The following is a 14,102-nucleotide window of genomic DNA, read 5'->3' as shown; positions in this document are numbered from 1 at the left end:
AATACACTACTTAATAACCAAGAGATCGCTGAAGAAATGAGAGGAAATCAAAAAATACCTAGACACAAATAACAATGAAAACGTGACAACCCAAAACATATGGAATGCAGCACAAGCAGTTCTAAGAGGGAAGTTTAAAGCAATCCTACCTCAAGAAACAAGAAAAATCTCAAATAAACAATGAAAGCTTACACCTAAAGCAATTAAAGAAAGAAGAACAAAAATACCCCAAAGTTAGCAGAAGGAAGGAAATCATAAAGATCAGATCAGAAATAAATGAAAAAAAAATGAAGGAAACGATAGCAAAGATCAATTAAACTAAAAGCTGGTTCATTGAGAATGTAAACAAAATTGATAAACCACTAGCCAGACTCATTAAGAAAAAAAAGGGGGAAGATGCAAATCAATAGAATTAGAAATGATAAAGGAGAAGCAACAACGGACACTGCAGAAATACAAAGGATCATGAGAGATTACTACAAGCAACTCTATGCCAATGAAATGGACAACCTGGAAGAAATGGACAAATTCTTAGAAAAGCACAACCTTCTGAAACTGAACCAGAAAGAAATAGGAAATATAAACAGACAAACCACAAGCACTGAAATTCAGACTGATTAAAAATCTTCCAACAAACAAAAGCCCTGGACCAGATGGCTTTACAGGCGAATTCTATCAAACCTTTAGAGAAGAGCTAACACCTATCCTTCTGAAACTCTTTCCAAGTATAGCAGAGGGAGGAACACTCTCAAACTCATTCTACAAGGCCATCATCACCCTGATACCAAAACCAGACAAAGATGTCACAAAGAAAGAAAACTACAGGCCAATATCACTGATGAACATAGATGCAAACACTCCTCAACAAAATACCAGCAAACAGAATCCAACAGCACATTAAAGGATCATACACCATGATCAAGTGGGGTTTAATGCAGGAATGCAAGGATTCTTCAATATATGCAAATCGATCAATGTGATACACCATATCAACAACTTGAAGGAGAAAAACCATATGATCATCTCAATAGATACAGAGAAAGCTTTTGACAAAATTCAACACCATTTATGATAAAAACCCTCCAGAAAGTGGGCATAGAGGGAACTTACCTCAACATATCAAAGGCCATATATAACAAACCCACAGACAACATTGTTCTCAATGGTGAAAAACTGAAACCATTTCCAATAAAATCAGGAACAATACAAGGTTGCCCACTCTCACCACTATTATTCAACATAGTTTTGGAAGTTTTAGCCACAGCAATCAGAGAAGAAAAAGAAATAAAAGGAATCCAAATTGGAAAAGAAGAAGTAAAGCTGTCACTATTTGTAGATGACATGATACTATACATAGAGAATCCTAAAGATGTTACCAGAAAACCACTACAGCTAATCAATGAATTTGGTAATGTAGCAGGATACAAGATTAATGCACAGGAATCTCTTGCATTCCTATACGCTAATGATGAAAAATCTGAAATAGAAATTAAGGAAACATTCCCATTTACCATTGCAGCAAAAAGAATAAAATACCTAGGAATAAACCTACCTAAGGAGACAAAAGACCTGTATGCAGAAAACTATAAGACACTGATGAAAGAAATTAAAGATGATACAAACAGATGGAGAGATATACCATGTTCTTGGATTGGAAGAATCAACATTGTGAAAATGACTGTACTACCCTAAGCGATCTACAGATTCAGTGAAATTCCTATCAAACTACCAAAGGCATTTTTCACAGAACTAGAACAAAAAATCTCACAATTTGTATGGAAACACAAAAGATCCCGAATAGCCAAAGCAATATTGAGAAAGAAAAACGGAGCTGGAGGAATCAGGCTGCTGTACTTCAGACTATACTACAAAGCTACAGTATTCAAGACAGTATGGTACTGGCACAAAAACAGACATATAGATCAATGGAACAGGATAGAAAGCCCAGAGATAAATCCACACACATATGGTCACCTTATCTTTGATAAAGGAGGCAAGAATATACAATGGAGAAAAGACAGCCTCTTCAATAGGTGGTGCTGGGAAAACTGGCCAGCTACATGTAAAAGAATGAAATCAGAACACTCGTAAAACCATACACAAAAAGAAACTCAAAATGGATTAAAGACCTAAATGTAAGGCCAGACACTATCAAACTCTTAGAGGAAAACATAGGCAGAACACTCTATGACATAAATCACAGCAAGATCCTTTTTGACCCACCACCTAGAGAAATGGAAATAAAAACAGAAATAAACAAATGGGACTTAATGAAACTTAAAGCTTTTTCACAGCAAAGGAAACCATAAACAAGACCAAAATACAACCCTCAGAATGGGAGAAAATATTTGCAAATGAAGAAACTGACAAACTCCAAAATTTACAAGAAGCTCATGCAGCTCAGTATCAAAAAAACAAACCACCCAATCCAAAAATGGACAGAAGACCTAAATAGACATTTCTCCAAAGAAGATATACAGATTGCCAACACACACATGAAAGGATGCTCAACATCACTAATCATTAGAGAAATGCAAATCAAAACTACAGTGAGGTATCACCTCACACCAGTCAGAATGGCCATCATCAAAAAATCTACACACAACAAATGCTGGAGAGGGTGTGGAGAAAAGGGTACCCTCTAGCACTGTTGGTGGGAATGTAAATTGATACAGCCACTATGGAGAACCGTATGGAGGTTCCTTAAAAAACTAAAGATAGAACTATTGTACGATCCAGCAATCCCACTCCTGGGCATATACCCTGAGAAAACCATAATTCAAAAAGAGTCATGTACCACAATGTTCACTGCAGCTCTATTTACAACAGCCAGGACATGGAAGCAACCTAAGTGTCCACTGACAGATGAATGGATAAAGAAGATGTGGCACATATATACAATGGAATATTACTCAGCCATAAAAAGAAACGAAATTGAGTTATTTGTAGTTAGGTAGATGGACCTAGAGTCTGTCATACAGAGTGAAGTAGGTCAGAAAGAGAAAAATAAATACTGTATGCTAACATATATATATATATATATATGGAATCTTTTACAAAAAAGTTTCTGAAGAACCTAGGGGCAGGACAGGAATATAGATGCAGATGTAGAGAGGGGAGGGGGAAGGGTAAGCTGGGATGAAGTGAGAGAGTGGCATGGACTTATATACACTACCAAATGTAAAATACATAGCTAGAGAGAAGCAGCCACATAGCACAGGGAGATCAGTTCGGTGCTTTGTCACCACCTAGAGGGGTGGGATAAGGAGATTGGGAAGGAGACGGAAGAGGGTGGAGATATGGGGATATATGTTTATGTATAGCTGATTCACTTTGTTATAAAGCAGAAACTAACACACCACTGTAAAGCAATTATACTCCCATAAAGATGTTATTAAAAAAAAGATTTGTGTCTTTCATTGTAAGTAAATTCTACATAAGTTGAAAAACCTGTAACCAATTATTGAACTCTAGTTAATGATGCTCATTCCAAATTATTTATTATTTAGAAGTATGTTGATGTCTGCTGTTTACTTTGAAGTGCACCAGCAAAAGAAAAGATGAATTGAAGGATGGGTTGAGGGGTTGGTACATAGATATATATGTGATACAGTAATCACAGCCACAGGTTAATAGTTGACTCTCTATGGTGAGTATATGAATGTTCCCTACAATTATTTCAACTTTCCTGAGTGTCTGAAAATGCTCATAATATAAATGGCACAGCATTCAAGTACAGCACAGAAGCTTGCCTTTCCTCAGCCTCCACAGTCTCCTAGGGATCCACAGGTTGATGAGATCCGTGAGGGCTCCAGTGGCAGCCCCTTGGGAAAGGGGGAGAGGCAGCACTCATTGGGACAAGAAAGGGCAGAATGGAGCTGTTGCAGAACCAAGTACAGCCCCAATCAGAGCCAAGCCCTAGCCTCTGCACCTAGTCTCATGGAACCTTTCCAGTACTATGACTGACTCTCCCCACTGCTCAGATGAAGGCTAGCCTCTGGGTGTCCATACAAATGGCCGCCTACCTGGAGGGATTTCAGGGCACCAGGAAGTTCTCACCCCTTCTTTCCTCGTGTCCCCACCTGCTCATGGGTACTTCTCTTGTGAGTTGTCAATAAGACTGCCATCCAACGGCTCTACTTGCATGTAAGCTCCATGAAAACTGAGAACCCACAGTTACTGCTGTATTGTCAACACCTAGAGAAGTGCCCCATACACTATGTGTGTGGAAATGTGTTGGATGACAAAGGCTTTTCTTAATATACATAAAAATGAGAGTAAGTAAGGTTTGGGGACTTAAGGAGATAAACACAGCCAGCCTGAATCAGTAAAACCGGGATGTGTGGGAGAGAGAAGTGCACTGTTTTGGAGGTTAATAACAGAGACAAATTAAATGGACTGGAACTTTCCAAATATTTACAATTGGAATACTGCCTTTGGCACATCTCAAGTCTATCTTGGAAGACTTGCTAGGAATATAGATTTGCATATCGGCGAGAGTCTGTTTTGCTTTCGAAATGATGGAAACAAGCCCTGCTCCGCTATCTGGAAGAGAAATGGAGGGGCAGGTGATTTGTAGCTAGCTGGGGAACACAATTCCTGAATGGATGGAACTGATTCTGATGGGAATTGTTCTTTCAACTCCTTATATGTTGGAAATTTTCTACCTAATAAATTTCGGGGAAAGCTATCAGCACCCCAAAATGCCCATTCAGGGCTAGAAATATTAAAAAGACTCACTGACTTTTTAGAGTGTGCAAGGACAAACTGAGACAAAACCAAGGGCAACTGTATAATAAAATAAAGAAAAAAACAACCCACCCCCAAACCGAGCGAGAATTAAGTGAAACAGTCCTAGGATATGCGATCTGATGTTTCCAGCTTTAAGATAGACTACAGTTTGAATAAACAGGAACCTGAGCAGTAGTTTAAAAAAAAGGGGGGGGGGGGAGGACAGAATGCAGATTTTTAAAATTTCACTTCATGCCAACAGATATGAAATGTCTACTATATTTATTGTGTTTTCCGTGTCTCTTATTAGGATTGTAAGATTACACTTTTTAAAGAATAGTTTCCTTGGAAATTAGTTCAATACATTTGGGTTATGAAGACCAAAGTCTCCCTCCAAATAAAAATAATAATTTTAAAAATGCACAAAAGGAAAAAGCACAATAAGCTCCTCAAAAGTAGAACAAAGGAGGCAGTACATTTATGAGCATAAATCAATAAACAAAATTGAGTGTTTCTTAAGCATGCAGGGGTTATTTATCATATTAACTGATTAAAGAAGAAATATCATAATTTAATAGATAAAAATCATTTGCAGTAAAATTCATCTAATAATAAGAAGAATATGTTAAAAATAACAGTAAAAGGAGCTTCTTTAGGAAGTAAAGTGTGTGTATCAAAAAACTTTAGCAAATGTCATTCTAAATAGTGAAATATTAAACTAATTCTTTTTAAAACCAGGGATAAAACACTTTCTCCCAAAAAAGAATAACTGGAAAGGAAGAAATAAAAATTCATTATTTGCAGATAGTAGGACTGTCTACATCAAAGAATCTATAGTCATATTTAAAAGAAATTTTTTATGGTCAGGTTTACATATTGTACAAAATCCAACTGCACGTATAATAAATCAGTAACAACAAAACCCAGAATTTAAAAAATATTCTTTTTACAACAACAACAAAATTCTAGTGTACCTACTAATAAATCTGTCTAAGGTTATACTATGTTTGAAAGAAATTATCAAACTCTGGGAGACACTTGAGAGATTAACATTTCTGAGAGGAAGTTCAGTTTTACAAGCGTGTCAATTTTTCTGCAAATCTATAGATTTAATACACTTTCAAAGAAAATTCCAGTAGATATTTTAAATTGTGGTAAAATAAACATAACATAAAATCTACTACCTTAACCATTTTTAAGAGTACAGTTCAGTGGCATTAAGTACATTCACTTGATCATGCAACCATCACCAATATGCATCTCCAAAATTTTTTCACCTTCCCAAACTGAAATTCTGTACCCAGCGAACACTAACTCCCATTTCTTCCTCCTCCTAGCCCCTGGTAACCACTATTCTACTTTCTGTCTCTATGAACTTGGCTACTCTAGATATCTTATATAAGGGCAACTATACAAAATTTGTCCTTTTGGTGTATGCAAGTTCTTTTTTTTTTTTTTTTGGAGGAACTTGACAAACTTAACTCTAAAACTTATGTGGACATGCAAAAGACCCAGAATAGCCAACAATTCTGAATTATATTTTAAAGGTAATAATATAATAATATTATATATAATAAGTACCATATAATACTATTATACTATTATAAATCTAGCGGAATTGAGATGGTGTATTGTTGAATTAAGAATATACAAACAGACTAGGAACCAAATAGCCCCCAAATGGACTCCTGCATATATAAAAGTTTAATAAATGTCAGAGGGGACATTCCAGATCACTTGGGAAAGACAGTCAATTCAGTATATGGGGCTGGAACAACTGACAATCCCTACAGGAGAGAAAAAAATGAAATTAAATCCCTCCCTCATAACACAGACAAAAATTTCTAATGGATTCAAGAGTTAAATGTGAAAGGTGAAACTCTCAAACTTTAAAAAGTGTATATATCATGACATCAAAGTAGACAAGATATGGAAAAGACTGATAAACTCAATTGTAGTTTAAGAATTTCTGTTAATCAAAAAACACCATAAAGAAAATATAAGACAAGCCACAAACTTGGAGAAGAGAACTGTAACATCTAAAAGTCAATAAGACTAAGACCAAAAAAAGAAAAAAGAAAAAGAAAGAAAAATTGGCAAAAGGCATGACAGGCATTTCACATAGGAAGAAATACAAATGGCAGATAGACATGTGAAAGCATACTCAATTGTAACAGTAATATGAAAATGCAATTTTAAAGCATAGTGAGAGATCTTTTTCTTATGTTATATCGACAAAAATTAAGTCTGATAATACCAAGTGTTAGTTCCATAAGACACATGCTGCTGGTGGGGATATAAATGTGTACAATCACTGAAAAATAATTTGACATGATGTAGTAAAGTTGATCATTGGCATACCCACAACACAGCACTTTCACTCCTGGGTCATATATGCTACTGAGGAGTGTTTTTCAAACAATAGATTGCAAATGGCTAAAATGGCTCATGAAATCAGTTTAAAGGATTGAGATTAGTATTTTTAAAAAACAAAATTAAAAAATATCAGAGAGCATTATGAGGAATAGGATGAGCATTGTTTCATGAAATGTTTGTTTCACTTGTGTCTGTGGTGGGGAGGGAGGGCAGGAGACTCTATGGGTGTGTGGGTGTCCGTGGTGATGGAAAATGTATTTCTCTGAGTCACAGCAACTAAATTTGAAAGCCCTGTAGAAATTCTTGCCCACGTTCCCCAGAAAACATATACAAGATTTTTCATAAGAGCGTGTTCAAAATGTCAAAAACACAACTCAAATATCCACTGATACTGGAGATTAAAATGGATGAGCAACTTGTGGCACAGACACATGATGAAATATTATGAGCACAGACAGAAGCTCTTCAACCACACATAACAACTTGGACGAACCTAAGAAACAAAATATTGAGTGAAAACAGGAAGCTACAGAATACCACACACATTATGCCTTATTTATCAAGCTTAAAGACAATACGAAAAAATCAATGAAAACAACCCAAAGCACAGATCCTGAAGCCAGACTATCTGGGTTCAAATCCTAGCTCTGTCACCTAGTGGCATGTAACCTTGGGCAAAACACTTAACCTCTGTGCCTGTTTCCTCATCTGTGAAATGGAAATAATAACCTACCTCACGGGGTGTTTAGGCTTAAAACCTGTAAAGTCCTTGGAACAGTGAACATGCCCAAAAGAAGGAACAGGTGTAGGAAGAACAGAATTAGCAATGTTCTGGTTCTTAAGTTGGTTTGTGGGTGCATGAGTATTGAAGATACATATTCATTTATTTTTTCCACATATCAATATTTTTTAAATTTTATATTGGAGTATAGTTGATTTACAACGTTGTGTTAGTCTCAGGTGTACAGCAAAGTGGTTTAGTTATACACATACATATATCTCTGCTTTTTCAGATTCTTTTCCCATATAGGTCACTACAGAGTAATGAGTAGAGTTCCCTATGCTATACAGTAGGTTCTTGTTGATTCTCTCTTTTATATAAATATTTAAAATTTAAACAGGATGAGTTATGCCAAGACAAGGCCCTGTATACTCAGGCTCAAGAATAAGACACTGGGTCAATGATGTTGGCAGCCTGAATGGTCACATAGCTGGTTCTCAGCTTGTCACCCCCTGATTCCATCCAGTTTTGGAGCAGGCTGGAGATGGGTCTTTCTTCATACTGCTTGGTGTACTGAGTCAGCAGTTCCTGAACCACAACCTGCACATAGAGTTTATCACTTGTCAGCCATTTGTCAAAAATGCAATAAATGCCAGAGTGTCTTTAACTGCTGCAGCAAGGTAAGGTCCAGCTACTTCTAGCAAACCCTTTGGAAGGACCCAAAGACAAGACTCATCCTTCCTGAGGCCTCCACTTCCCCACAGCAGGTGTGTGGCCCTTACTCACCACTCTCCCTCCATTACCCATGGCCAGCTTAACTAGCTAACTACTCACTGCTCTCTTTTCCCTTTGAGGCATGAGCCTTTAATGTGGTCCCAAGACCAACCATTTTAGGTGACACTTCAGATGAAACCTACTTGCCTTCCCTGGACCAGATGGGTGGCTGGTCTGTTTTCCTTTTTGCCTCTGATATTCTATGGTTGATTAGGCCTTTGGGGAATCATACTGAAATGTACAGTAAAACAATCTCCATCAATTGCTTTCCTCACAGCTTTAAAGTTATAATGTGGGCCTAAAACACTGCATGCTTGTCCAGGTTTGTTAAAAGAAGATGTCCAGGGCTAGGCTGCTGTAGAGAGAGGCCCAGGTGATGGTGAGCAGCAACTGCTAGGCACGTCAGTGAGGCCACCTTGGGCCAGCCTGCCCTGCCGAGCCTCCAGCTGACTGCCAGGCAGGAGTGAGCCCCGGAGAGGCCAGCAGAGGAATCACATCATGAGAGCTCAGTCCAAACTGCCAACCTACAAACGATGAACTAACGATTGCGTGTCGTTATAAGGCACTAACTTTGGGGGTGGGGTTGTTACACAGCCACAAGTTGCGTATTCATTCTCATATGAATACCTGTTTTAGAATATTTCCTTCTTCATTTCACATACATTCATGTTTTTATATAGATTACATAAAACGTTATAATGCTTTCAATCAATAGGATATCATAAATGACATTTTTGGTTCACAATCTGTTTTGGATTCTATTTTTCTGTTTAATGGCTGTATAATATTCTTTGGAGAAATCATACCTAATTAAACATTTCCATTCAATTAGATATTTATGTTGTTTCCAATTTTATACTGTCATTAATATCCCTGGTATCAATATATTCAGACAAATAGCACTGTCCTCTTTTTGATTATTACCTGAGAAAAAATCCAATGAGCTTGACTGATGCAATGGTTCTTAAAGAGGGCCACCCTGACTATGAGAGGAATGCTGGAAACTTGTCAAGGCACATTTGCCTGGGTGACTTTATTGGCATCGGTGGGCAGAGCCAGGCAATGCATGGGACACTCTAACCCAACAGAGGACTGTGCCACATCCAGTGTCCTGTTGAGTGCCATGTGCTCAAACTCATGAAGCCAATTGATAGCCCAGAGCCTGACTCTTACACTAAAGCTTTCAGGTTCTTCCTGACCTGGGTCTGTGGAAGATTAAACTCCCCTGCCCCCTTGAACTCGAGGCAGCCACGGGACTGGCTTTAGGTCAGTGACATGTAAGCTGGTGCGATGTTCCCAGTTATGACTGGTCCATAGCCTGGACTTTGGTCTACATTGGAGATGCTACAGCAGCTCCATGTATAGAGGCATTGTTAAGTCTTACTATGTTGTTATGCTTATTACACATTCCTTTCGTTTCTCTGAAGTATTGTCTTGAATTCTTGAAATCATGTGTCTAGGTAAGTTATATTTCCCATGACTTCATTTCAGGATAATAAAGGGGGTGTCACAAAATATTTACTATGAAAAAGAGGTCATTAGGTCCAATGAGCTTGAGGATCACCGCATTATGGGTCAAAGGATCTAAACTTTTTTGTGGCTTCTGCTATACATAGTAAGTGTAAAAATCGAACACTACTAGCAATGGGAAAATGGGAGAAATTAACTTTGACTAGAATTAAACTTAAAATGATACAGCAATCAAGGTCAGCTTCACCCACATCACTAGGATTAACACATCCTTTGTTTTTGTTCATCTGTTAAAGTTATGATGGCTCTAACTCCATCACCCTCTTGTTACAAGAGCAAAAACATTCCCAGCATTAAAAATTGGTCTGATTCCCAGCCCTCTCCTCATACCTTTACTTGCTTTATTTTTCCACATTGAATTTATTGCTACCTGAGGATAGAGAGCATTACAACTTGCTATTGGTTTCTTGTCCTTCTACTGCCTAGAAGGCAAGTGCCAGGAGGTCAGAATTTGTTCATCTTTGTGCCCTCAAACAATGTGCAACACAGAGGTAAGAGTTGAGGAATCTTTCTTAAATAAGTGAATAAATAAATCAATCGCCTTCCTATGTTTAGTATCTCATCTGATCTTTTCAACTCCTTAATAATTTCCTTTAACTTTTGTCTCTACATCCACCTTTCTGATTCCAGCATCTTACATTGGGAAAATCAACTCGTTTTAACTAGACTTAAAATTAGAAGAACACAATAACTGAGTTTAGGTGCTAAACTTAAAAGATAGACACACTGGGGCCTAGCTAATATCACAAAAGCAGATTCCTCAGTTTAGATCTTTGCTCCTTTCTCTTTAATTTTTGCTCCTTGCTTTTGGAATCATTCCTCTTTTTCTAGGTCATGAGACAAGAAAACCTGATTTTTTAAAATGAGTTTATTTTCTGCTATTGATGCCCCTTGGTGAAGAATTAAGTGGTTGAAGCTATCAGCTACCATGGGGTTTGGGCAGGACAGTCTCTAAATTCAGTACTTTATTTGATAAGTGACCAGGGGGAAGCAAAGATAGATCAGTCACCCTCTCAACTGAGCGTGCAATGAAGATGTGCTTTTTTTGACCTCATGTATGTGTTCCTGAATACATTATAACATATAATATATATAAATTATATAAAAAATAATAAATTTTAAAATATAAATAAATTATATAACATTATATAAAATATATAATTTACTATATTTATATATATATAATTTTAACTTTCTATTTTAAAATAATTATATACACAAAAAGTTGCAAAATTAAAATAGAACAGAGGTTTTGTCTAGTCATCACCCAGATTACCCCAAAAGTGATATCTCATGTGCAATAATGATGATCAAAACTAGGAAATTCAGTAAAATTTGTATACATTGAATGTTTTAGTTGTAATAGAGATTTCATTATTTAAAAATGAACCCAGTAGTAAAATAAACCCATTTTATAAAATAAAATATATTTCCTTTCAATACAAGTAATTACATCCTTATCTAGGTCTGGTGTTCTGAAAACTTACACCAGATTTTCTTAAGACAACCTGTGAGGTTATTTCTTTCCAGGTGATTGTTTCTGTGGTGGTGGTGTTTTTGTGGCTCTTCACACAGTTCTCTTGTTCAACATGTGAATACTCTTTATTCTCTTCTATTTACTTGATAAATTTCCAGGGATTGAGTCCTGCTGCACCTGCTCAGGAGTCCCTTTCTTAAGAGAACTCCAGGGGACTAAGCAGCCAGAACAGCTATGTTCTTGCCTTTTGTAAAAGATCCCATCTGCAGAAGGAATCAAGCTAATCTACAGCCAACATTTGGAAGCCATGAGCCTGAGCAAGTATGCAGAATAATGACATCACAAACATGCATTTGTAACGAATATCCTATGCATCAGGGAACATTGATTATGGAGCATCAGTAAAAATTATTTTTTAGGTCGAATGGCTTTTCAAGGCATCTAGGAAGCAACTAGCATTTCTACATGCTGAGAATTTCACTGATTTATGCCAGCTACGGTGAAACTTGGATTTAAAAGTCTAACAAGTAGTATCTGCTACCAAGGCAGAAACGCTTAGAGTCCATTAGGATAGCAAACACGGTCTCTGAGGAAAAGCCAGCAGATGTCATCCTCTCTATAACAGGACAAGGCAGGCAGTGAGGCTGCACTCAGGTCTATACCACGTAGGGCGATGGATTCACTCAAAGTGGCAGTACTTGTGGCAATGGGGTCCTAAATCATGCCCTAGGCAGGACCGGCTACGGAATTTGGGATGTGGGGCAAGATAAAAATGCAGGGTCCCCTGTTCAAAAATTATTAAGAATTTCAAGATGGTGAGAGCAGAGCAGCAAACCAAGCACAGCCTTTCTGAGCACGAGGTCCTGTACGACTGCACAGGTTTTGCCCCACGAAGCTGGCCCTGGCCCTGAGGGTCCCAGGAGGATGGGCAGACACAAATGTAACTGCGTGTTCTGTGTTTTTATTACAGCTACATCTGGCAACTCAAGGTACCTTAGGGCAGCTCAGGTGTCACCCAGGGAGTGAGGTTGCAGAAAAGGCCAACTGGACATGATCCTCCACTAAGGACATTATTTTCCTCTTTCAGATGCTGGATATCCCATCAAGGTAAGATTTCTTAGGAGACAATCTGTAAAGATCCCCTGGCTAGAAGGAAAGAAAAAGAGAGAAAGAGAGGAAGGAAGGAAGGAAGGAAGGGAGGGAGGGAGGGAGGGAGGGAGGAGGGAAGGAAGGGGTAAAGAAAGAAAAGAGAAAGAAGGAAAGAAAGAAAGAAAGAAAGGGAGGGAGGGAGGGAGGGAGGAAAGAAAGAAGAAAGAAAGGAAGGAAGGAAGGAAAGAGGAAGAAGGAAGGAAAGAAGGAAGGGAGACAAGGAGACAGAGACAGAGAGGGAGGGAGGGAGGGAGGGAGGGAGGAAAGCGAGAGACAGGGAGGGAGGGAGAATGATTTCCGTGCAGAAAATGAAGAAGTCACTTCGATGAGCACAGAAGTACAGATAAAGGTTCAGAAGGCTTTCTCCCAAACCTCACACATGGAGCTCTTGAGGAGCACTTTCAATAGTTAGATGCTGGAACATCTGGTTTTGAAAGAATTAGGGCCAGCTCTGTTATGGGTCAATGGATTTGGAAAGAGAAAACTAAAACGTCTGTTCAAACTACCTTGGTCAGCTTTTCTAAGAGTGCATCATCTCAACGTCCCTCCAAGTTCCCCAAAATGAACGAGCACATTTTGTAAATGCTTCGTATCGATTCTATCCCCAAGCAGATCTTCGAGCTGTCCCCCTCCTGCTATTTCCAATGGCACCCCCTGGCCTGGGCAGCACCTCCTTCCTCTAGGCTGAGACTCGGTCCCAAGCCTGCTCTTGCTGCCCCACCGACGGCCTTCGTAGCCTTCACTAGACTGGCCTCTGCCGACCTCTGGTCCCATTGCACACACCTCTTTGTGTCTGCCATCATCGGGGTGATTCTGGGTGTAACTCCCCATCTGTAGATCTCTGGGAAGATCAGCTGGAACTCTCTGCCTCTGATTCTGCTGTGTTAGGCAGACCCTCAGCCCATGCCCTTGTTCTCTCTCTCCAAGAGGCCCTCAGAAGAGGAAGGCAGCTTCGCCTTTCAGGAAAGCAGAGTTGTCATCTGCAGACTGATCAGCCCCGTACCAGCTGCTCCTGGTACCCCTGCTCTTGCAGCCAGATCTCAGTCCCTTTTAGAACTGATACTGGAGGCCCTGCAGTTGGGTTAACCCAACCTCTGATTTTAGGAGTATCGCACTGTGTTTTTTCTGGCAACTCAACATCTCCACCTGCTGACCACTAGGGTTCACCTACAGCCAGAAGGCTGGGGCCCCAGTGAGAATGTCCCTTCTGGTTTACTGTGTGGTTCTTTCCAGGAGCAGAGGGTGTCCAGGTTCTTCAGCCTGAGGTCCAGTCCTCACCCAACACCATACTTGTCCCAAAACCCCATTGTAATACCTGAGGTCCAGCTCATCTGGGAGAAGAAC

The 14,102-nt window shown here is 38.9% G+C and overlaps 1 protein-coding gene across 1 annotated transcript in view; it reads right to left on the bottom strand.

Moving 5' to 3' along the window:
* ACOXL (acyl-CoA oxidase like) overlaps positions 1–14,102 on the bottom strand; it is a 352,026-nt gene that overhangs the window by 111,128 nt on the left and 226,796 nt on the right. The window contains 1 exon segment of the mRNA XM_060116983.1: positions 8,322–8,428. Within this exon segment, the coding sequence (XP_059972966.1) occupies positions 8,322–8,428 (107 nt within the window).

This window comes from Mesoplodon densirostris, chromosome 14, assembly GCF_025265405.1.
Source record: "Mesoplodon densirostris isolate mMesDen1 chromosome 14, mMesDen1 primary haplotype, whole genome shotgun sequence".
Classification (NCBI taxonomy): Eukaryota; Metazoa; Chordata; class Mammalia; order Artiodactyla; family Ziphiidae; genus Mesoplodon; species Mesoplodon densirostris.
The sequence above is the reverse complement of the archived record's forward strand: the minus strand, read 5'-3'. Positions and strand labels throughout refer to the sequence as shown.